Raw genomic sequence first — 26050 nt, 5'->3', positions numbered from 1 at the left:
CACCAAACACATCTTCCCTTCACCCCCCTGGTGGCTTTCCGCAGGGATCATTTCCTCTGGGACACCCTGGTCCACTGTTCCATCACCCCCTACACCTCAACCCCCTCCCAGGGCACCTTCCCATGCAACCGCAGAAGGTGCAACACCTGCCCCTTTACTTCCCCCCTCCTCACCGTCCAAGGGCCTAAACACTCCTTTCGAGTGAAGCAGTGCTTCACTTGCACTTCCCTCAATTTAGTCTACTACATTCGCCGCTCCCAATGCGGTCTCCTCTACATTGGAGAGACCAAACGCAGACTGGGTGACCGCTTTGTGGAACACCTTCGGTCTGTCCGCAAGCATGACCCAGACCTCCCTGTCGCTTGCCATTTCAACACACCACCCTGCCCACATGTCTGTCCTTGGCCTGCTGCAATGTTCCAGCGAAGCTCAACGCAAACTGGAGGAACAGCACCTCATCTTCCGACTAGGCACTTTACAGTCTTCTGGACTTAATATTGAGTTCAACAATTTCAGATCATGAACTCTCTCCTCCATCCCCAGCCCCTTTCTGATCCCCCTTTTTCCAATAATTTATCATTTTTTTACAAATATGTTTTTCTTTTCCCTTCTATTTTTAAATTTATTACGATCTATTGTTTCATCTCCACCTTTGAGCCCATTTCGATCCCTTCCCCACACCCCAGCCATTCTAGGGCCATCTGCCACTAGCTTGTCCTGCTTGCTACCCTTTAATGTCCTCATTAGCACATTCTTTAGATAATACCACCACCGTCAACACCCCTTTGTCCTTTTGTCTATGACATCTTTGGCAATCTCTTCTTGGCCTCCACCTATCACTGGCCCCCTATCGAGCTCTACCTGTCCCACCCCCCTCTACCAGCTTATATTTCATCTTATTTCTATATGTCTTAGTTCTGATGAAGGGTCATATGGACTCGAAATGCCAACTGTATCCCTCCCTGCAGATGTTGTCAGACCTGCCGAGTTTTTCCAGGTATTTTTGTTCTAGATTTCCAGCATCCGCAGTATTTTGCTTTTATCCTAATATCTTCTTATGTGACTCGATGGCATACTTTGTTTTATAATGTTCCTGTGAAGCGCCTTGGGACATTACATTAAAGGCTTATAAATTGTTATAAGTAGGAAATTGAGCAGGAAAGCATGACATCATGAATCTGAAAACATGGTAAGATTGATCTGAAAAGTTTAATATGCAATTACTATCAAACATCTGGCTTTTAAATTTAATCCATAGATCAAAGTTGCTTTACCAAAAGTGGCAGATATTCTCCTCTTTTTTTTGGTCAATGTAGCCTTCCCTATGTGGAAACCAGCAATCCTGCAACAAGATGGAGGGAAAAAGTTGAAGAGAGGATAAAGGAGTAATAATAAACTGGTAACTATGGAAAGAAGAATAAGATGAAAGAATATTAGTCATCTGCAGATTCCGATTCAAGACCTGCACGACCCTTGCCAATGGGAATTGTGGCATGTTGACCTACAGTGTGGAGAATTAGCTTTTCAAGGTGTGCCAATGCTTGCTGTTTTTAATCTCCCATTTCTATTATGGGATTCTTTGGTCCACAGTGGGAGGACATGAATTAAATGCAGACTGTTTCCTGAGTTCTATCAGAACCAGGTAGCTAGCTACTGTACTATGAGTGCAAGAACAGGCAGCACGTAAATGGATATTGGAAAAATCTTTCATGGGCCTATTCACCATTTCATAATAGGGGTGTGTAGGATGCAGCTTGTTAAGAGGCAATTGTATGTGTTACAAAGACGCCATTGCAAACTATTCCAAAGATATGTGGAAAACTGAAGGTGCAGAATTTCTTCCTTATCTGGGAGGCTGGCTGCTTAACAAAAGACATTGCAATGATCTATTTAATCACCTGTCCCTAGGCAACACTGACTGCAACTTGCAGATGAGAGTTTCTCTTATAACCAAACATCCACAATGTTGACATATTTCCTTACCAGAATATTCCTCAATATGACTTCCAGGGCTATGTCACTAACTGGAGCAGTCCCATGAATTGTTGGATTTCTGGTTCATTTTTATATGACTTGCAGCAATTTCAGAACAAAATTAGCCATTTTTCCCCATCTGAATTGAAAGTGGAGGGGCAGGGTTAAGGTTTTTTTTATGTGCAAATTCTAAAGCAGCTAGAAAATCCTGCCCCACACATTCTGCACTCTTAACAAGGGAACCTTGGACCCCCCTTGGGAGATCCCTACTGCACATGGATAGGTCTTCATTGTGTTCATGGCATATCCAAAAATTGAGCAAGGAAACATTTCTGAGATTTGCAATACAAGTTTTCAGAGGTCCTGGCACCCTTAAATTACTCCAAGGTCTCTTATGAAGATGTATATATGTATAGAATATTAATTTATACTGTGACCTGTATATGTATAGAACGTAAAAAGAACATTTTGTGCTAAACAAAGGACACTGGCCTATAGCAGCTAGTGAGGAAGAATTTTTTCACGAAGAGGGTGATGGAAATCTGGAACTCACTGCCTGAAAGGGTGGTAGAGGCAGAAACCCTCATAACATTCAAGAAGTATTTGGATGTGCACTTGCGATGCCATGGCGTACAAGACTATGGCCTAGTGCTGAAAAATGCGATTAGAATAGTTAGTTACTTGTTTGACCGGTGCATACTCAATAAGCCGAAGGGCCTTTTTCTGTGCTGTAGACCTCTATGACTCTGACTAAGTTGCATTTGTTAAGGCCACAAGCCACTTTATAGGGAGACAGTTGATGGAGCTCTGAGGCAATGGCCAAGATAAACCCCAGATTGAAACCGGAGGTCACGTGACCCCTCTCTTAGGTGTAAAATATACCGGATTTGAACTAACAAAGACTGCCTCGGGGACAGTAGGGACAACAGCCTTAGCCACTCTCACTGAAACCTCTATACAAAGCTGACCCCTGTTTGTGCTTTGAAAACCCACCAGAAGTCCTCAATGCTGCAAAGCAAGAGCTCTTGAAGGCAGTGGTGTTGAGTTGGAATATTCCTTTAAGAGAAAAGAGAACCAATCAGCCACAACTGCAGAGTAATTGCTTTAGTGAGAAACCAAAGTAATAGCAGCCACTGTGGAAAGTGACTAGCTGTGAACAAGCATTCGGACAATCCGTGAATAATTTTTCTGACTATCTTTTTTCACTTGGCCAAGTGATTAACATCTGATCCTTTGTAAAGTTTTGTAGTATGCATGCCTGGGGAAGTTGAACATATACATTTTAAACCTTTTTGTTAATTTCTATATCTCTACCTGAGTGAGTTTTAGTAATAAAACTAACTCCTTACTTGTTAACTTAAGAAATCTGGCTGGCTTAATTCTTACACCAAGCCATACACAGTTAATTACACGTTGAGTTGGCAATATTACGTCTTTTTAAAATTTTAAACTCTTTTTACAACCAACCCAGGACTGGGACCAAGAGAGGAGTCAACTCACCCCTCCTAACCTGGTCATAACAGCTTGCAAAACTCTGCCTGGAAGTCCATCTTAGTCACTCTTTGTGTAAAAAAAAAAATACTTCCAAACATCAGTTCCAAATATACCTTTCGCAAAATTTCAGCTTCTGCCCCTTTGCCTTTCCTTTCTAGCTGATCTAAAAGCAATGATTAAATTTATCTTTATCATGGTCATACAAAGTCCCACTCAGTCAATTCCCTTTTCAAGGCTGAAGAACATCAGTTATTCCAGTTTATAAATACAATATTTATGAGTTGGTCTGAGAGTAGCAATGTGAAATTTGACTAATACTCTGCTGTTGTAGCAATACAGTTCTATTTTGATTTATTACTTGCTGAATCTACTAAAGTCTATTGGCTGCCATCTGAGTCAAAAATGGTGATTATTGAAATGCATAACTTTTGTCTCAGCAAATTACTGTTATGAACACACAATGATTTGCTTTTCTAAAGCATCTTTAATGTAGTAAAACATCCTAACATCTTTAACAAGAGCACTAATCAGCAACATTTGACACAGAGCCACAGGAGACAACAGAAAATGCTGGAAATACTCAGTAGGTGTGGCAGCATCTGTGTAGAGTGAAACAGTTAACAGACATTAGCTCAGTATTTCAGAGAACCAGGCTAAAGCCCTGGGGACACGAGTTCAAATCCCACCATGACAGCTGGTAGAATTTAAATTCAGCAAAAAAGAAACTGGAATTGAAAGCTAATCTCAGTAATGATGATCATGAAACCATCATCAATTGTCATAAAAACCCACTTGGTTCACTAATGTCCTTCAAGGAAGTAAATCTGGCAACCTTACCTGATCTGGCCTACATGAGACTCCAGATCCACAGCAATGTGGTTGACTCTTAACTGCCCTCTGAAATGGCCATGCAGTTCAAGGGCAATTAGGGATGAGAAACAAATGCTGGCCTTGCCAGTGACACCTGCATCCCATCAAAGATTAAAGAGAAAATAACCTTAGAGGAGGAGAGATGTTGGGAGGGATTTCCAGAGCTTAGGAATTAGGTGGCTGAAACTCTTTCGAGTTATCAACAGTCACAGATTGCAACTCTTTCGAGTACAATCACAGTTCTTGGTTTCCAGGAGTGGGACATGAACCCACAACCCTCTGATTCAAAGGCGAGGGTGCTATGGACTGAGCCACAGCTGACACCCCTATTAGGTGGCTGAAGGTGCAGCCACCAATGGTGCAGCAATAAAAATTAGGGATGTGCAAGAACCAGAATTGGAAGAGCATAGAGATTGCAGACAGCTGTAGCACTGAAGGTGGTTATGAGATAGAGAAGGTCAAGGACCTGGAGGGATTCAAAAATACATATGGATATATTTTTCAAAATATATGTATATTTCTTAAAATATGCTATTCTCATTTTTGTTAATTCTTCATTGGAATGCTCATTAACATGTACATAAGAAACTGGAGCAGCAGTAGGCAATTCAGTCCCTCAAGCTAACTCTGCTATTTAATAAGATCATGGCTCATTCTCAAACTTAAATCCAATTTCTCACTGGTCCCCATATTGCTCAATTCCCTGACAGTCCAAAAATCTATCAATCTCAGTCTTGAATATACACAATGACTGAACATCCACAATCTTCTCAGGTAGAGAATTCCAAATATTCATAACCCTCTGAAGAAAATTTGCCTCTTCTCAGTCCAAAATGGTTGTCCCCTTATACTGAGACTATGACCACTGGTTATAGACTCTTCAGACAGCCTCTCAGCAGATCTACCCTGTCAAGCCCTTTCAGAGTCTTGTATGTTTCAATGAGATCACTTCTCATTCTTCTAAACTCCAGGTTTAAAGGTCAATTCTACTCAATCTCAGCTCACAGAACAACCTTCTCATCAATCAATCTTGTGCCTTAGGTACAGAGATTAAAACTGCACACAAAGGTATGGTGTCACCAGAGCTCTGTACAATTACAGCATGACTTTCTATCTGACTTCCTAATTGCTTGCTGTACCTGCATGTTAACTTTGTATTTCATGTACAAAAACGCTGAAATCCTTCTCTGAACATCAACATTTAATAATTTCTCACCATTTGAAAAATATTCAATTTTTCTATTCTTTCTATCAAAGTGAATAGCCTCTCATTTCACCAGGTTGTACTCCATCTGCCCCTTTCCCTTTACCTATATCCCTTTGCAGATTTGTTGAGTCCTCCCCACAGCTTACTTTTGAACTTAGATTTGCATCATCAGCAAACTAGGATAAGTTATATCTCAGTCATCAATCTAAGTCATTAATATAAATTGTAAATAGCTGAGAACCCAACACTGATCCTTGTGGCACCCTGCTGGTAACACCCTGCCAACATTACTTGCCTAATCCGACACTCTGTTTTCTGTACTTTAACCTTTTAAATAAGCCTATAGTAAGAGGTGGAGTGGGTCCTATTAGGGACAAAGATGGCGATATATCCTTAGAGACACAGGCCAATGCTAGAACTTAACTGAGTTCTTTGTAATGGTGTTTACTAAAGAGGAGGAATCTGACAAAATATCGGTAGCAGCAGAGATGGTAGAGGTAATGGATGTGGTGAAAACTGAGAGGCAGGAGTTACTGAAAAGGCTGGCTATGCATTGTGGATAAGTCACTTGGCCTGGATGGCTTGCATCTCACGTTGCTAAAGGAAGTGGGAATGGAGATAGTGGAAGAGCTTGCTATAATCTTCCAATCTCTCTTCAATACAGGAGAGGTGCCAGAGAATTGGAGAGTGGCAAATGTGACTGACACCTTATTCAAGAAAGGGTGAAAGGCCAGTTAGTTTAATATCAGTGGCAGATAACAGTTTTAAAAACAACAATCAGGGAAAAAAAACACCAAACACTTCAGGAGATTTACCAGAATGGTTCCAGGGATGGGGGAATTTTAGCTACAATGTTAGTTTGCATTGGAATTGTTCGCCTTGGAGCAGAGGAGATTGAGGGGAAATTTCATAAAGGTGTACAAGATTATGATTGGTTCGGATGGGGTAGACAGGAAAAAGCAGTTCCCATTAGCTGATCGTAACAGATGACACAGATTTAAGTCTTTGGGCAAGAGATGCCGGGGGAATGTGAGGAAGAACATTTTTACTCAGCGAGTGGTAATGACCTGGAAGCTGCTGCCTAAGAGGTGGAAGCAGAAGTGATCAATGATTTCACAACAAAATTGGTTGGGCACACGAAGGAAATAAACTTACAGAGCTATGGGGATAGAACGGGGGAGTGAGACTCACTGGATTGTTCCACGGAGAGCCATCATAGATGTGATGAGCTGAATGGCCTCCTTCTCTGCCGTAAATGACACTACTGTCATACTTTTTAATCTAATTTTCCAATCTACCTCAGCCAACTTTCACCTTATACCTATGTAATTGTTTTTTATGTAAGTTCTATATTCTAATTTCAAATTTGTACATCATCCCCAAACTCAATGTGAAATTGTCATATTATGATCACTCTTTCCAGAGACTCCCTTACAATGAAATTACTAATTAACCCTGTCACATTACAAAAAAATGTTCTAATGTAGCCTCTCCCCTGGTTGCTTCCACAAAGTATGGTTCCAGGAAACTTTATCTGTAAATCTTCAAAATTGTATTGCCTGAAATTAATGTAATGTCCTACTGCAACAGCTATATTTACATAGTGCCTTTAAAGTAATGAAATATCCCAAGGCCTTTCACAAGAGCATTATAAAACAAAGTGTGACAACATAAGCAGATATTAGGTCAGATGACCAGAAGCTTTGTCAAAGAGGTAGGTTTTAAGGAGTGTCTTAATGGAGGAAAATGAGATAGCGAGGCGGTAAGGTATAGGGAGGGTATTTCAGAGTTTGTGACCTAGGCAACTGAAGGCAGGTCCACCAATGGTGGAGCACTTAAAATTGGGGATGCACAAGAGGCCAGAATTAGATATTTCAGAGTGTTGTGTGGCTAGAGGAGATTGCAGAGATAGGGAGGGGCGAGACTATGGAGGGAATTGAAAACAAGGATGAAAAATTTAAAGTCAAGATGTTGATTGACTGGCAGCCCATGTAGATCAGCGAACACAGGGATGATAGGGGAATGGGACTTACTGTGAGTTAAGACTCGGGCAGCAGAGTTGAGAGATGTTACACAGCTGGAAATAGACAGCCTTAGTGATGGCACAAATATGAGGTTGGAATTTCGTCACAGGATCAAACGTGAATCCAATGTTGTGAACAGACTAGCTTAATCTCAGGCTGTTACTAGGGAGAGGGATGGAATCAGAAGTTAGGGAACAGAGTTTGGAGTGGGAATGAAAAACAATGGTTTCAGTTTTCCCAATATTTTAATTGTAGGAAATTTGTGCTCATCCATTACTGGATGTCAGATAAGCAGTCAGATAATTTATTAACAGTAGAGGGTCATGAGAGATGGTGGTGAGGTAAAGCTGGGTGTCATAAGCATACATGTGAAAACTAGTGCTGTGCATTCGGATGATGTCGCTGAGGGCAGCATGTAGATGAGAAGATGAGGATAGATCCTTGGGGGTCACCAGAAGTAACTATGCAGGAGCAGGAGGAAAAGCCATTGCAAGTGATTCTACGGCTATGGCTAGATCGATAAGAATGAAATCAGGTAACTGCAATCCCACCCAGATGGATGCAGTGGAGAGGTATTGGAGGAGGATGGTGTGGTCAACAGTGTCAAAGGATGCAGACAGGTCGAGGAGGATGATGATGGAATGTTTACCATTGTCACAGTCACTTAGAATGTTATTTGTGACTCTGATAAGACCTGTTTCAGCCTTGTATCAGGGTTGGAAACCTGATTGGAGGGATTCAAACCTGGAGTTCCAGGAAAGATGGGAACAAATTTGGGAGGCAACAATACGTTATCACAACAACAGGAAACTGACAGAGTGAAAGCTGCCCACAACTTCAGCAGCTAAGCACAGGAATATTGAACTGTTTAAAGAAGACTTTTTTTTAAAAAAAAGTAAAAACACTGATCAAAAAACCGCTGCCACATGTCACTTGATAGCTAATACTGTAAAGTTGACCACCTTTCTGGAAAGTTTCTATATGAGTTGCACTGCAGATCTGTTACCTGGAATTTCACACCTGGGGGAGTGTGTCAAGGTCCACTTCAAACGGGGGCATTCTTGAAAGGAAGGTATTTAAAATGCAAAATGCTGGATTTTGATCAGCTGCAGTTTTATTACAACAATGGGGACTGATAACTAGCCAGATACTTATCAGACATTCAAAACCCCTGTGGAGGATGAAATAACCCCCATCTCCTATTGATTTATATCTTAAAATGTGTCAAAGGCTTCAGAGAAGCAAGGATCAAAAATGGGATTACTTGGCCTGCAACAATGAATGCAAGACATGCTAATTGAATTCCCTTCTGGGAATATACAGACAGGAGTTTAAAAACTGGTTCTGCCAAGCAGAATGAGGAAAAGAAAAAGCAAGAGGAGAAATAACATGACAGTCATCAGAAAACATTGCTGGAAAAGAGCAGGAAAGATCTCTCTCTCTCCCTGTAGCTAAAAGAGTGTCTTCAACAAAGTGCAGACCTCAGAATCACAGTGCAGAAGAGGCCCTTTGGCCCATTGAGTCTGCATTGACACGTGAGAAACACCTGACCTACTAACCTAATCCCATTTACCAGCACTTGGCCCATAGCCTTGAATGTTATGACGTGCCAAGTGCTCATCCAGGTATTTTTTAAAAGATGTGAGGCAACCCGCCTCCACCACCCTCCCAGGCAGTGCATCCCAGACCGTCACCACCCTCTGGGTAAAAAAGGTTTTCCTCACATCCCCCCTAAACCTCCTGCCCCTCACCTTGAAATTATGTCCTCTCATGACTGACCCTTTAACTAAGGGAACAACTGCTCCCTATCCACCCTGTCTATGCCCCTCATAATCTTGTACACCTCGATCAGGTTGCCCCTCAGTCTTCTCTGCTCCAATGAAAACAACCCAAGTCTATCCAACCTCCCTTCATAACTTAAATGTTTCATCCCAGGCAACATCCTGGTGAATCTCCTCTGCATCCCCTCCAGTGCAATCACATCCTTCCTATAATGTGGTGACCAGAACTGCATACAGTAATCCGGCTGTGGCCTCACCAAGGTTCTATACAACTCCAACATGATCTCCCTACTTTTGTAATCTATGCCTCGATTGATAAAGGCAAGTGTCCCTTATGCCTTTTTCACCACCCCACCAACATGCCCCTCTGCCTTCAGAGATCTATGGACACACACACCAAGGTCCCTTTGTTCCTCAGAACTTCCTAGTGTCATGCCGTTCATTGAATACTTCCTTGTCAAATTACTCCTTCCAAAGTGTATCACCTCACACTTTTCAGGGTTAAATTCCATCTGCCACTTATCTGCCCATTTGACCATCCCGTCTATATCTTCCTGTAGCCCAGGACACTCAACCTCACTGTTAACCACCCGGCCAATCTTTGTGTCATACGCAAAGTTACTAATCCTACCCCCCACATAGTCATCTATGTCGTTTATATAAATGACAAATAATAGGGGACCCAGCACAGATCCCTGTGGTACGCCACTGGACACTGGCTTCCAGTCACTAAAGCATCCTTCTGTCATCACCCTCTGTCTCCTACAACTAAACCAATTTTGAATCCACCTTATCAAATTACCCTATATCCCATGTGCATTTGCCTTCCTTATAAGGCTCCCATGTGGGACCTTGTCAAAGGCTTTGCCGAAGTCCATGCAGGCTATAGTCTCCCCTCCCCCCCTCTACCCTCCCCCCTTCCCTGGCGCGCGCTCCATCCCCTTGGCGCGCACTCCACCTCCTGCAATCAGGTATTTTTTGAATGGAGAACTCGTAGCCGGGAGCCAATCGCGTTAGCCTGCTCGGTCACGTGGGCGGTGGCTTCGGGTGCCTGGGCGGCCCTAGGAAGTGACGTTGGCTACCGGCGGAAGTAAGCGGTAAGGGAGGGAAGATGGCTGCTCCGAAGAGCGTTCCTCGGGACGCGCAGGTAGAGTTTCCCAGCCGAATACACACAAATACTCCAGCTCTGCGCTCCGTCCTGCTCGGGCGGGCGCTCACCCACTGGAGTCCGTACTCATTCACTGACTCGGTGCAAACTCAGATACAGACTAACTGCTACTGATCCTGCCGAGAAATGAGAGCAGAGCTCTTATTGTAGAGGAGGTTGATATTCAGCTCAAGCCCCAAAGCGCTTCCCAGCCAATGAAGTACTTCTGCTTTTGTAGAAAACGGACGCACAGCAAGATCCCACAAACTATGACCAGATAAAAATATTGAAAAGCAGGGTAACATATTGGCTGGGAAAACTTCCCCCCCACTGCTCTTCAGATGGAACCACAGGAGCAGAAGGAATCTCTTTCGGAGTCTCAGCCTTGATTATGTCCTGCAGTCTCAGGAGTGGGTCTTGCATCCACAACCCGCTGAATTGGATTTGAGTCGGCTGAAGTTTGCTATGCATTTCAGCCGCTCTGGTGACAAGCTTGTTTGTTTTCTTTAACTTTAATTCCTTTCACAGATGATACAGGGAGATCCTGAATTGTTTAAGGGAATGTAGTCTGAATATGTATTGCATTCCCTATGACAAAAGGGGTGGAGTGAGGACAGGCTTCAGTGGGTGACTTAACGATCCAAAGGAATATCACTTTTTTGCTGGAACTATCTGAAGGAACAATTGTGTGATTCAATCCCTTCCTCTTGTTACAGTGGTTTCAATATTTAAAAAATGACTTTCAATATTTTGCCTGCAAAATAGTGCATGGAATGTCACTGCTATTCAGCTTCTTTTACATGCCTTCCGTAACAGAAGTTGAGCATGTTTAAATTATCTTAGTTTAAATTTTGTTTGACTGGAAGTTTACTCTGAACAGTGACCGTTAACTGGGCAGATTCTCAGTGCTTCAGAGTTTTTTCCTCCATCGATCAGTCCTGGGCTGAAATAGGGAAGTTTCTCAGTGAAAGTGTGGGTGAAAGTGTGGAGATGGGGCATGTTGTCCGCATTGTAAACTGAAACTTGTTCACACTCGTAGTCCAGGAATTTGCTCCTTCCATCCAATGTGGCCTGTTAGATTTTCAAACTTATAAGACATCACCTACATTTTATTGCTTGTGTGCACCGTGTACCGCACAGTCACAATTTGAATCTTAGGTTCCTTACAATAGTAGTGCACAAAATTTGAAATATGTGTTCTGCTCTTACTATAAGCTGAAGAATTTTCTGCCACAATTGTGTGTAGAATGAGTTTATAAAATTACAAGAGCAGATGGTCCTAGTTTATCTAGCTGGTTATAGCCTTTGGCTGGTTCTCTGCACAACAAGCCAGCTTGGTTTAGTCAAGGACTAAAGTAAATTGCACATTTTAAAAAAATGGAATTCAATGTTGCCCTGTTTAGTTTGAAATAATATGCCTTTAAAAAGTAATTTTAATACTTTGTGATGGAAGATGATGGATATTATAGTTGATCACTTCAACTCCTATGTACCAGAGTAGTTGAAAAAATAGGCATTAGACATTATTACCTTAAACTTTTCTTTGTAGCTGTCCTGAGTTGTCCATTCTGCACTGTTTTAAAGTTAGATTAATAATTGGAATTGCCATGTCTTTTTCAAAACTGGCAGTTGAGTAGCTTTACTCCTACTGGTTTGCAGATGATGCAGATTTGGATGTGAGACTGTAAAAGCCATTAAAAATAATTTGCTTGTTTTTCTATTTTCTGAGTTCAAAACTTGCCGAATTATCCAGGTATCTTTATTTTTATTAGCACGAGTCTAAGATGTGCAATGAATTCACTGTGCTAATATACTGAAACTAGTTTTTGACCACCTTTTCATCCATGTGTAACGTGACCTGAAATGTTGGATGCATTCTTTGTAAATAATTATCATCCAAGGAAAATTTGCGCTTCTGTTTCATTTTTCTATAGGTTATGGCCCAGATTCTAAAAGATATGGGCGTCACAGAATATGAACCCCGAGTTATTAATCAGATGTTGGAGTTCACTTACCGTAAGTAAACACGCCAGATGATAACTCGGAGCTGGGAAAGAGCAGCGGAGTGGATTTTTGGATGGGAAATCCAGTAATATGAGGTTCTCTCAAGTCCTTCCAAATGGGAAATTTTTTCCACAGGTTTCCCACCCCGACAGCCAGCCAGATTGACAGGCTCATTATGTGTCTGGCTCGAAAGCGGCCGGGGAGCAGATATCAGATACATTTGGCAGTACAGTGGTGGGGAGAGTGTGAACGGAACACTGAAGGGTGGTGGCGGGGCTGGACATTGAGGAGGAAGTTAGAATTGTTGGCTGATTGTGGGCTCCCGTAGTGGTGTGTTTAAAAGGTAAGCTTTGTGGGCCTTGCTGCTCCAGGCCAATAAGCAATGCAAGAAAGGCAACAGATCTTTCATCTGTTGGAGTTTCCAAGGTTTGCAGGTGTTTAAAATAAAATTTGAGTTAAAATAGGGGCATGCAAAAGGTTTAAGTGACAGACCTGCCTCCAGAGAGAACACTATTTACCTGCCCCCAAATCTCCTCCTTTAAAACCAGATGTGGTCAGGTTTCCCCCTATTTTATTTTTCCACCCACCTTTGGGGGGTGGTGGGGTGTTAAAATTCCCCCTACTATATAAGATGGGAACAATTGCAAAAATTTTCTTGGGAAGTAGTCACTTGATTATCCTTATGCCTTTCAGGATATGTTACCACAATACTGGAGGATGCTAAAATATATTCTAGCCATGCTAAAAAAGCAAGTGTTGATGCAGACGATGTAAGGCTGGCTATTCAATGCCGAATGGACCATTCATTTACTTCCCCTCCTCCTAGAGATGTAAGTATTGCTCAATAAAGCAATTTTATTCATGATGGTAAGTAGCACTGAAATAATTTAAATGATTAATTTTAAATGTTCATTACCTCTCTTTAGTTTCTGCTGGAGATTGCACGTCAGAAGAATCAAAACCCACTGCCACTGATTAAGCCATATGCTGGGCCCAGACTGCCACCAGACAGATACTGTCTAACAGCTCCAAACTACAAATTGAAGTCACTACATAAGAAGGTATGTTTCATGATAGTATCATCAGACTTGATGCTGATGGAACTTTAAAAATCAGGCTTTGACTAGATTTTAAAAATATTTCTTTATCCCCAACTTTAAAGGTGACATCATCCACTGGAAGAATAACTGTACCAAGGCTAAGCGTTGGCACATGTGTTACCAGTCGGCCTAGCACACCAACACTGGGTAAGTTGCAAGTTATTATTTGTAGCAAGGCTGAATTACAGTTGTTAGTAATTCTATGATAACTGCAGTTGCCCAAGCCAGAGTGGTTGTTATATTTGAAATTTAGTGCAACCGTTGGAATTCCTCCCGTCACTCAGTGACTAATTGCATTGCGCATTCTAACTCAGTGTTGTAGGTTCTAGCCCTATTGTCCCTTTAATGCATAATGGTAAATGTCTAATGTGATGTCCTTTCAGATTGCTTATGTCCTGGATAATATGACAATTTAACCAAGAAGCCCCTGTAAATAGGAATGAATAGGAAGGATACCATGACAAGTTCCACGGAGTACCAGTTGTATCAAGCGCAGTGAGAGGAGAGATGCTTTTCTGGTATTTTAAAAGATAAGGAGCAGCCCGAGAGAGGGAGCTGGAGATAGCGAGACCTGAGGTCTAGAGGCATTAATTAAAATTAATAGTTCAAACAAGGTACTAACTAGATTGTTAAAAAAAAATAGTATTTTTGGACTTGTCTCCAGGTCCTACTCCATGTGGGGAGTAGGACTAGGTCTTGGGGGCCCATGTGTGTAGGAAGTATCTCCAGCTGCTTGAGCTGAAGCTCAGGATCTCCGAGCTTGAGGGACAACTGGAGTCACTGCAGAGCATTGAGAATGGTGAGAAATTCCCAGATCGTCCTTCCAGGAGATGGCCACCTCACAGGCAGAGAGATTTCAGGACAGGAGAGGGATGGCCATCTGGAGTAGGCAGGAAGTGCAGGAGTCTTCGGGGTTTGTGCCACTCTCAAATTGATATTCAGCACTAGAGTCTACTGAAAGAAATGGCACCTTGAAGGAGTGCAGTCCAAACCGTGACACATGGGCAAGGGACTGCACAAGAGGGAAAAGCAAAGCAGTTGTTATAGGAGATTCCATAGTTCGGGGTACAGACAGGCGTTTCTGTATCTGTCATTGTGAGTCCCGCATAGTGTGTTGCCTCCCTGGTGCCAGGGTAAAGGTCATTACAGAGAGGGTGCAGAATATTCTGCAGGAGGAAGGGAGTGAGCCAGAAGTTGTGTTACATATAAGTACCAATGATGTGGAGAGGGCAGATATTGAGGTCCTGCACTTAGAATTTCAGGAGCTAGGGAGGAAAGGAAAAAGTAGGATATCAAATCTTGTGATTCCCAGTGCCACGTGCTAACAGAAGATAGGGAGGATCAGTGGGTGGCTTGAGGTATTGTGCAGGAGTGAGGGCTTCAGACGCTTGGGGCATTGTGACTAGTTCTGGGGCTGTGGACAACTATTCAAAAGGGATGAACAGAACCTCAACAGAACTAGGACCAATGATCTCGCAGAGAAGTTCACCAGTGTGGTTGGGGAGGATTTAAACTAAATGGCATATGAAGGTAGAAAAGAGGAATATGGTGCATAATGGGGAGGCAATGGCTTTGTGGTATTGTTGCTGGACTAGTAATCCAGAGACCAGAGTAATGCTCTGGGGACCTGGGTTCAAATCCCGCCATGGCAGATGGTGGAACTAGAATTCAATAAAAACCTGGAATTAAAAGTCTAATGATGACCATGAAAGCATTGTTGATTGTTGCAAAAACCCATTTGGTTCGCTAATGTCCTTTAGGGAAGGAAATCTGCCATCTGGCTTACATGTTACTCCAGACCCACAGCAATGTGGTTGACTCTTAAATGCTCTCTGAACAGGGGCAATTAGGGATGGACAATAAATGCTGGCCTAGCCAGTGATGCCCACATCCGAATGAATAAAATAAAATAAAGGAATCTGAATAGGTTTTGAGAAGGAAGTAGTAACACCACATCTGAGGATCAGACTAAGAAGGACTATGAGGAATAAAAGGAGACGATTACAGTGCATTTATGTAAAGTGTGGTGACTAAGGTTGGTGAGCTACAAATGCAAATATGTAGCGGCAATAACAGAAATGTGGCTTAAAAATGGTGAAGAATGCGTCCTTATTATTCATGAATACAAAGTGTTCAGAAAAGGTAAGGAAGGAAAATGAATGTGAGGTGGCAGTACTGATTAGGAAATACATTGTAGTGTTGGAAAGAGCGAATGTTCTTCAGGCAAGGATACAATCCATTTGGTTAGAATTGAGAAGCAAAGAGGATATGATGACGCTACAGGGGTATTCTACTTGCCTCAAAATAGTGAGAGACTTAAAGGAGCAAATCTTCAGAGAAACACAGATGTGCAAGAACTATAGTGTTGATATTGGGGGGGCTTTAATTTCCAAGTATGGATTGAGATAATGTTATAGTAAAGGGCAAGGAGGGGGACAAGTTCCTGAAATATGTTCAGGAGAACTTCCTTGATCAGTGTATTCTCAGTCCAACTAGGAAGGAGGCATTGCTGGGCCTGGTGCTAGGGTATGTGGTGGACCAAGTATCTTCGGGGGAACATTTGAGTAAAAGTGATCATTATTGCATAAGATTTAAATTAGTAATGGAGAAAAGCAATGTAAAGTGGAGCTTCTAAATTAGAAGAGGGCTAACTTCATTGGAATGAAAGGGGATCTAACCAGGGTGAAATTGAACCAAGGATTGACAGGAAACACTAAAGTAGAACGATGGGGGAGGTTTTTCAGGTACAGGCTAGGTACGTTCTAACAAGAGGGAAAGACAGGGAAAGCAAAGCCAAAATCCCTTTGATTGGATGAAGAGGCCGATAGAGAATATAATGAAATGATAAAAAGAGGATGTATGATGCATGTCAGGTGGAATCTTCAAGTGAGAACCAGGCCAAATGAAATAAGTTGAAAGGGGAAATGAAGAGGAAAATATGACTGGCAAAAAGAGAATATGAGGATAGAATGGCAGTTAACATAAAAGTTAACCAAAAATCTTCTACCAGTGGGTAGTAAGAGGCAGGATCGGGCCTATTGGTGACAAAGAAGATGATACATGCTTAGAAGCTCAAGGCAAGACTAGAATACTTAATTAGTAGTTTATATTGGTGTTTATTAAGGAAAACAGTGCTGACAATTAATTGGTGGAAGTGACAATGGTAGAGGTATCTGATGGGGTGAAAATTGACAGGATGTACTGGAAAGGCTGGCTATGCTCTACGCTAGAGTGGATAAGTCGCCTGATCTGGATGGCTTGCACCTCAGGTTGCTAAGGGGTGGGGTGGGGGACGGCGATAGCAGAAGGACTTGCCTTACTCTTTCATAGATGCAGGTGAGGTGCCAAGGATTGGAAATTGGCAAATGTTGATACCCTTGTTCCAAAAAAGATGTAATGGCATTCCTAGTAACTACAGACTGGTCAGTTTAACATCAGTGGTGGGTAAGGTTTTAGAAAGTATAATCAGGGAAAAAATCAACAGGCACTTGGAGAGGTTTGAGTTAACTCAGGAAAGTCAGCACAGATTTGTAAAAGGCAGATCATATTTTGCTAATCTAATTGAATTTTTTGATGAAGTAACTGAGAAGGTTGATGAAGAAAATGTGGTGGATGCTGTCATTATGGATTTTAAGAACGTGCTTGACAAAGTGCCACAGAAGACTGGTTAACAAAATTGGGTCTCGTGGAATAGGAGAGTCAGCGTCAGTTGGATAAAAAGAATTGGCTTAAGGTCAGAAAACAGTGAGCTAAACTAAATGGTTGTTTTCACACTGGAGGATGGAAGACAGTGGTGTTCCCCGAGGGTCAGTGCAAGGGCCACTGTTTTTTTTATATATATAAATTATAAATGATTTAGTATTGGAATACAGGGTAAAACTTCAAAATTTGCCGATACCAAACTTAGAAGTATGGACAGGATGATACCAATTGTCTGCAACAGGAAATAGATCGACTAGCAGAATTGGCAGACAAGTGACAGATGGAATTTAATACAGAACAATGTAAGATGATGCATTTTGGCAGAAGGGATAGGGAGAGGCAATGTATACCTAATGGCACAGTCTTAAAAAGTGTGCAGGGACCCTGGGGGTTCATGTGCATACATCTTTGAAGTTGGCAGGAGATATTATGAGAGAAGTTAGCAAAATATATGGGATTTTGGAATTTGTAATTAGAGGTATTGGGTACAAGAGCACAAAGGTTATGCTGAACCATTAGGCCTCAACTAGAGCATTGGGGTCCAGTTCTGGTCACTACACTGTGGGGAGAATGTGAGGGTCCTTGAGAGGCTGCAGAGGAGATTTACCAGAATGGTTTCAGAGATGAGGGAATTTAGATACAAATTTAGGCTAGAGAAGCTGAGACTGTTGATCTTTGTTGGAGTATAATGTGGGAAAATGTAAAATTTTGGCAGGAAGAATAAAAAAGAAACACTAAATGGCGAGAGATTGCAGAGCTCTGAGATGCAGAGGGATCTGGGTTTCCTAGATTTTTTTTATTGATTCATTTGATGTAGGCATCGCTGGTTAGGCCAGCATTTATTGCCCATCCCTAATTATATATGAACATATGAACAAGGAGCAGGAGTAGGCCATTCAGTCCCTTGAGCCTGCTTCACCATTTAAGAAGATCATGGCTGATCTGATACTAATCTGAAATCTGTATCCCACCTCCCTGATAACCTATCACCCCCTTGCTTACCAAGAATCTAATCACCTCTGTCCTAATTGCCCTTGAGAAGGTGGTGGTGAGCTGCTGCCTTGAACTGCTGCAGCCCATTTGGTGTAGGTACACCCACAGTGCTGTTAGGGAGGGAGTTCCAGGATTTTGACCCAGCAACAGTGAAGGAGCGGCGATATATTTCCAAGTTAGGATGGTGTGTGGCTTGGAGGAGAACTTCCCAGTGGTGGTGTTTCCATGTATCTGCTGCCCTTGTCCTTCTAGGTGGTAACGGTCATAGGTTTGGAAGGTGCTGTCTAAGGAGCCTTTGGTGCACACTGCTGCCACTGTGCGTTGGTGGTGGAGGGAGTGAATATTTGTGGATGGGGTGCCGATCAAGCGGGCTGCTTTGTCGTGGATGGTGTCAAGCTTCTTGAGTGTTGTTGGAGCTGCACTCACCCAGGCAAGTGGAGAGTATTTCATCACACTTTTGACCTGTGCCTTGTAGACGGTGGACAGACTTTGGGGAGTCAGGAGGTGAGTTACTCGGCACAGGATTCCTAGCCTCCGACCTGCTCTTGTAGCCACAGAATTTATATGGCTAGTCCAGTTCAATGGTAACCCCCAGGATGTTGATAGTGAGGGATTCAGAGATGGCAATGCCATTGAATGTCAAGGGATGATGGTTAGATTCTCTCTTGATGGAGATGGCCATTGCCCGCCACTTGTGGGGCACAAATGTTACTTGCCACTTGTCAGCCCAAGCCTGAATATTGTCCAAGTCTTGCAGCATTTGGACATGGATTGCTTCAGTATCTGAGGAGTCGCGAATGGTGCTGAACATTATGCAATGTTCAGCGAACATCACTGCTTCTGACCTTATGATGGAAGGAAGGTCATTGATGAAGCAGCTGAAGCTGGTTGGACCTAGTACACTACCCTGAGGAACTCCTGCAGTGATGTCCTGGAGCTGAGATGATTGACCTCTAACAACAACAACCGTCTTCCTTTTTTGCTAGGTATGACTCCAGCCAGTGGAGAGTTTTCCCCCTGATTCCCATTGACTCCAGTTTTTCTAGGGCTCCTTGATGCCACACTCAGTCAAATGCTGCTTTGATGTCAAGGCCAGTCTCTCTTAATTCACCTCTTTTGTCCATGCTTGAACTAAGGCCGTAACGAGGTCAGGAGCTGAGTGGCCCTGGCGGAACCCAAACTGAGCGTCAGTGAGCAAGTTATTGCTAAGCAAATGCCACTTGATAGCGCTGTTGATGATCCCTTCCATCACCATTAATAATCGAGGGTAGACTGATGGGGCGGTAATTAACCAGGTTCAATTTGTCCTGCTTTTTATGTACAGGACATACCTGGGCAATTTTCCACATTGCTGGATAGATGCCAGTGGTGTAGCTGTACTGGAACACCTTGGTTAGGGGCGTGGCAAGTTCTGTAGCACGTTCTGTAGCACAAATCTTCATTACTATTGCTGTAATATCGTCTGGGCCCCTGTGTTGTAGGTTCACCAGGTTGACTCCTCATTTTTAGATATGTCTGGTGCTATTCCTGGAATGTCCTCCTGCACTCCTCATTGAACCAGGGTTGATCTGCTGGCTTGGTGGTAATGGTAGCGTGGGGGATATGCCAGGCCGTGAGTTTACAGATTGCGGTCAAGTACAATTCTGCTGCTGCTAATGGCCCACAGCGCCTCATGGTTGCCCAGTCTTGAGTTGCTAGATCTGTTTGAAATCTATCCCATTTAGCATGGTGGCAGAGCCACACAACACATTGAAGGATATCCTCATTTTGAAGACAGGACTTTGTCTGCACAAGGATTGTGCGGTGGTCACTCCTACCAATGTTGTCATGGGCTGATGCATCTGTGGCAGGCAGATTGGTAAGGATGAAGTCAAGTATATTTTTCCCTCTTGGTTCCCTCACTATCTGCAGCAGACCCAGTATAGCACCTATGTCCTTTAGGACTCGGCTAGCTCGGTCAGCAGTGGTGCTACTGAGCCACTCTTGGTGATGGACATTGAAGTCCCCACCCAGAGTACATTCTGCGCCCTTGCCACCCTCAGTGCTTCCTCGCAATGGTGTTCAACATGGAGGAGCATTGATTCATCAGCTGAGGGGGGGATGGGTACGTGGTAATCAGCAGGAGGTTTCCTTGCCCATGTTTGACCTGATGCCATGAGACTACTTCTACATGAATTGCAAAAGGTTGCTATGCAGGTACAGCAAGTAATTAGGAAGGTTAATAGAATGTTATTGGTTATTGTGAGGGGAATTGAATACAAAATTAGGGAGGTTATACTTCAGTTATACAGGGCATTGGTGAGACCACACCTGGAGTACTGTTACAGTATTGGTCTCCTTACTGAAGAAAGGGTGTAAATGTGTTGGGAGCAGGTTTACTCGACTAATACCTTGAATGGGCAGGTTGTCTTATGAGGAGGGGTTGGACAGGCTAGGCTTGCATCTGCTGGAATTTAGAAGAGTAAGAGGTGACTTGATTGAAATATATAAGGTCCTGAGGGGTTTTGACAGGGTGGATGTGGAAAGGATGTTTCCTCTTGTGGCAGAATCTAGAACTAGGGGGTCACTGTTTAAAAATAAGTGGTCACCTCTTTAACACAGATGAGGAGAAATGTTTTTCTCTCGGAGGGTCGTGAGTCTTTGGAACTCATCCTCAAAAGGCAGTGGAAGCAGAGTCTTTGAATACTTTTAAGACAGAGTTAATAGATTCTTGATGAGCAAGAGGGTGAAAGGTTGTCAGGAGTAGGTGGGAATATGGAGTTGAGGTTACAATCAGATCAACCGTGATCTTATTGAATGGCTGAGCAGGCTCAAGAGGCAAGTGGCCTACTCCTTCTAATTCATATGTTCATATGTTCTTGGAGCAAAGGAGGTTGAGGGGAGATCTGATGAGGTATACTAGATTGTGACAAGTTTAGAAAAGTTTGATAAAAGAAAAGCTGTTCCCATTAGCTGATGACACGAGAGCTAGGGGACACAGATTTAAGATTGGGTGAGAGATGCAGGGGGATGTGAGGAAGAACTTTTTACGTAGTGATTGGAAATGACTTGTTGCCTGAGGGCAGTAGAAACAGAGATGATTAATGATTTCAAAAGGAAATAAACTTGCAGGGCTACAGGGATAGAGTCGGGGTAGGGGATTGACTGGATTACTCTACAGAGAGTCAGCATGGACTCAATGTGCCAAATAGCCTCCTGTGCTGTAATGCTGTATTTTCTAAGATTGAATTGGCCATTGTAATGGTTGAAATGTAAGCTTCAGTTCCTACATGTGTGTTTTAAATTCTAATTTTTATCAGTAACCATTAATTTCCTGGTGGGATTGGTGGCATTCAGCTTTACCCCCTCCATCACTATCCCTATTTGCTTTAGTACTCAGATGCATTTATAATCTCAACCATAGCTACTGAAGCTTCTACATATTGGTGCTGATTGTACTATAATAAACTGTATGGAATAAGGGGAGCAATTGTCTTGTACAGACTGAATTTAGTGTTTCTATCGAACCTGCTTTAACTTGCACTCTGCTATGGTTAAGTCAATATTTAGTTCTACCTAAATTTTGTTTTATCTGCATGAAGTTTCACCCTTAACATCTGTTTTTTAAAATGTCATTTTGGAGGTAGATTGTGTCAACTGCAGTTGGAAAACAAACAAAGGTGTATTCCTGTTTTCTGAGCACTCGAAAACAGTAAACAGCCATTTATTACAGATTTCATTTTGTAATTTAAAAAGTCTGTGGTCTCTGTCATAATGTATTAATGTTATGGATTTTTATTAGTTTTAATGTAATTTGCACAGTATATTGGAAGTTTTTGAAATTCGTTGTGCAACAATTTGTATTTGTAGGTACACCCTCATCACAAACAGTGGCTGTTACTGCAAAAGTTGGAACGCCTGTGTCATTGGCTGGACAGAGATTTACAGTGCAAATCCCTTCCTCTCAAACTAATGTTAAACCAGGTAATATTGCAAACTTGTGATTTATCGAACAGTGCATTCACAAATAACTTTCTCCCATGTTAAAGATCAATTCCATAATTCAAAATGAATGCTTCTGCTTATCTTGTGGGTGGGGAATGTGAATCGCACGGCTTTTATTTTTACTAGTTCTACCTTACTATAAAGCTGGGAAGAAAAAAGAACTTGCATTTGTACACCACCATTGAGATTCTCAGACTATCAAAAGCTATTTCCTGTCAATTTTTTTTAATGCAATATGGTTGCTGTGGTTCTGGCAGCCAGTTTGCACAAGCAAAGTACCACATGTAGCATATAAGATGTGACCAGTTAGTCTGTCGTGCTAGAGTTGATTGAAAAGATGAGGCTAGACCCCCTTGAGAGCTCTTCTAAAAGGGTACCTGAACAGTCCGACCTTTGATTTAACACCTTGTCTAAAGGATGGCATATCTGTTGTTGCAGCACTCCCTCAGCGCTGCACTGAAGTGGCAGCTAAGATGGGCTGGAATGGCTGTTGAATCCAGAACCTTCTGGTTCAGTGCTGACACTGGCATTTTAAATATTTAGTTGATCCAATAAATATATTTTTTAAAACGGGTGCTGTATCTCCGTGGTTATGGCGCTGGTTTAGTAATGCAGAGATTGAGAGTTCAAATTCCACCAAGGTAAATTATGAAATTGAACTCATTAACAACCTAATGATTTATAGGCTGTCACCAGATAAAATAACAATGATAGCGGTGGATTGTTGTAAAACCCCATTGGTTAATTAATGGCTGTCAGGGAAGTTAACCTACCCACCTCTCTTGTTTGGCCAAGATCTGACTCTAGTCCTAAACTATATGGTTGACTCTTTGTATTCTCAGCGCAACTAGGGATGGACAATGAACACAGCTTTGCCAGTGATGCCCACATCCTGAGAATGAATAATTAATTAAATCAACAATTAGATTATCTTTCACTGAATGAAAGACAGAAAGCTAATGTTTAGTGTTGATATAATACATTTCAGTAGCACAGACACAATGTATTTGTCTCCGACTGTGATCCCTGATGATGGGTGAATTTTCTAGCTCTTCTCTGTCCCAATACTTCAAAATGAATGGTTCTATTTATCTTGTGGTGGGGGATGTGAACCTCATAGCTTTTATTTTTACTAGTTCTACCCACCCTCTGTTCTTCCACCCTCCCAATTCAGACAGTGTACTGATTCATGTAGAAAGATTAGTACATTGCCTAGTTTTTTTCTGCTTTTAGGAAGAATTTTTGCTTTCTATTCATTAGAAATCTCTATTTGCAAGGGTGGAGGAGAGCTGACATATGGTGGGTGTACCTGTGGATTCCTTTTCCAATGGGCTGTATGTATGGCATGCTGTGAAAGACTGATGCTTAGATCCTGGACTCGGGTGGTGCAACAGTGTGTCCCAGGGATGAGCAGGAGGATAAAAGAAACAAAAGATAAAGTAGTGACTGTAGCTGTCCCAGTTGTATGGGCAGGTTATTTGATCAGATTTACAAAAATAGATTATTGCTCAAGATTAAGCAAAATTTTCCAATGTGATAATGGCTGTCCTACACTCTGCTGTACTTCCAACAAGAACAATTTGCAGTTTTTTTGGATATTTAAAGCAAAAACAGATTTTGTGACAATTAACCTCAAGCAGCCAGTGATGGGGATGGGAGAAGGAAAAGACAAGTGCCAAAGGATTTGAGGATAATTGCAATTGTTTGACTTCAAAAATTATTTACTGTGTAGATTAAATGGCGGGTGCTAGATATTCACAAAGTAGTCTGCCCTATTAAATGCAACTTTGGACTATTTCCTATAAAAGTAATTTAACTTCTTGTTTCCTAACAATTTAAATTAGCTGACCTTTGTACGATTGAACTGTTTAGATCACTGAACTTGGCTTAAAAGAACTTGCCATGTCAGCCATGGCTCAGTGGGTAGCAGTCCCGCCTCTGAGTCAGAGGTTATGGGTCCAAGTCCCACTTCAGTACTTGAGCACATAAAAACAAGGCTGACATTCTAGTACAGTAGTGATGGAGTGCTTCACTGCTCGAAGTAGTGTTTCTCAGATGAGACATTGAGCCGAGACCTTGTCTGCCCTTTCAGGTGGATGTAAAAGATTCCAGGGCACTATTTCGAAGAAGAGCAGGGGAGCTAACCCTGGTGTCCTGGCTAGTATTCACCCCTCGTGCAAAGTCACAAAGGCAGATTATCACAATACTGTTTGTGGGAGATTACTGTGTGCAGATTGGCTGGCACATTTCAACAGTGCTTTTGACATGTTCGATTGTCGTAAAGGCACAATATTAATGCAACTTTTTCCTCTCTTTTTTTCCCCCCCATACTCTCCTACTCTCTCTCTTGCCTTCTATCTTTCAGAATTTATTGCCAGAATGTAGCTCTTAAAATAATACCTTTTAAAATAAAGCTGCAGTACCCAAAAGCTACATTTGAAATGGAAATTAGACTCTAGTACAGCAAGATTTCTGTTTGGTCAAAGAGCAAGTTTAGTCTATTTTTAAATTTAACTCTGGCTACTTACTGTATAATCAAATTTATTTTTGTTTTTAGCTTTACTGGCATTTGTTTACTGTAGGTGTATTCTTTTGACAGAATTTCTAAGTATGTTACACATTTTTATTCTTACAGCTACAGGCATCTCCTCAACAACTTCAGTCCAAAATGTTTTGATCAATCCATCTCTGATTGGCTCAAAAAATATTCTTATCACAACTAACATGGTCTCGGCCTCGGGTAGCACCAATGAGGCAAACCCATTGAAACGGAAACATGAAGACGATGATGATTATGATGCTTCCTAAAAGGATCTGGCCATAATCTTGCAAAGTTATTCTTGTCAGAATAAATCCAATATATTGAGACTCCCAGATACAGGTGCTGAAGATCTGCTAATTTCTGCTTGGGATTGATTGCAAGCCATCCAGTTTGGACAGGTTGAACTGTACATTCAGTCATGTGAAGCTAATGTGTAAAAGTACTTGTAATTTATGTGGCCTCTGCAGAATTGAAAACATGATTTGGAAATTGTCTCTCTTGTTCATAGTAAGTAAACGTGCCATTCTAGTACTGTAAACAGTCATCAGCTTAAATCTTGGGATCCCTACTTGCCACGAGCTTTTTTCTAAATTGCTTTTCATGAAGATCAGTTTTCTATACTCAAACAATTCCTTTAAATGTGAAGAATTCATATTTTCTGGGTTATCTTTGGACAGTGATTTCTGCATATTTGTTTTTGCATTATGTTTTTACACCACTTGATTGGTGTACATAGTTGCTTTCTGCTTTTGTTTCCTGAGAATTTAGAAATTGCCAGTGTTGTGTCAAACTTGCTTCAAGTAACAAACACAATATTAAGTTTACATTTTTGTGCTGTTTTATAGAATTATTCAAAACATGCCAGTTGTATTTTAAAAATGTTTGTATATGAATCAGATTTTCTGAAACAACCACTTTGTTTCATGTCTGTACATAATGGAAAAAGCAGGTTTCTTTGCAGTCTGGATTGATTGTAGAGTTTTGTTATTAGTTTAGTTTCATGTAACAGAATTGTTTTTGGACAGCTGTTAAAGGGTAGATTACATTGTTTTTCAATGGTGTATATTTTAAAAGGAAGCTTGAGATCTTCAAACTAATAGAAATGTCTTGCAGACGTGAGCCATTTCATGGATAACAGTGCTGTACTGCTTTTGTTCTGTTTTCACATTTAACTCTCGGTTAAAATTGTTCCAGAATTTAATCACAATATATTGAAATATTTCTTGTA

The 26050-nt window shown here is 41.8% G+C and overlaps 1 protein-coding gene across 1 annotated transcript; it reads left to right on the top strand.

Annotated features, from left to right (window-relative positions):
* The first annotated feature begins 10407 nt into the window (after window positions 1–10407).
* On the top strand, window positions 10408–26050 carry taf9 (TAF9 RNA polymerase II, TATA box binding protein (TBP)-associated factor). The gene is made up of 7 exons (XM_078547288.1): window positions 10408–10497; window positions 12432–12513; window positions 13195–13331; window positions 13428–13562; window positions 13664–13748; window positions 22146–22259; window positions 24916–26050. Exons 1-7 carry the CDS (start codon window positions 10462–10464, stop codon window positions 25086–25088), a joined length of 762 nt encoding a protein of 253 aa, XP_078403414.1. The 5' UTR covers window positions 10408–10461; the 3' UTR covers window positions 25089–26050.

Source organism: Cetorhinus maximus, chromosome 8, assembly GCF_964194155.1.
Source record: "Cetorhinus maximus chromosome 8, sCetMax3.hap1.1, whole genome shotgun sequence".
In the NCBI taxonomy this organism is placed as follows: Eukaryota; Metazoa; Chordata; class Chondrichthyes; order Lamniformes; family Cetorhinidae; genus Cetorhinus; species Cetorhinus maximus.
The sequence above is the reverse complement of the archived record's forward strand: the minus strand, read 5'-3'. Positions and strand labels throughout refer to the sequence as shown.

Bases quoted from the DNA above. Each gene is read 5' to 3' on its own strand.
- taf9 (XM_078547288.1), top strand. From the start codon at position 10,462: ATGGCTGCTCCGAAGAGCGTTCCTCGGGACGCGCAG. The intron at 10,498-12,431 runs GTAGAGTTTCCC...ATTTTTCTATAG, and splicing joins GCGTTCCTCGGGACGCGCAG to GTTATGGCCCAGATTCTAAA. The intron at 12,514-13,194 runs GTAAGTAAACAC...TATGCCTTTCAG, and splicing joins GATGTTGGAGTTCACTTACC to GATATGTTACCACAATACTG.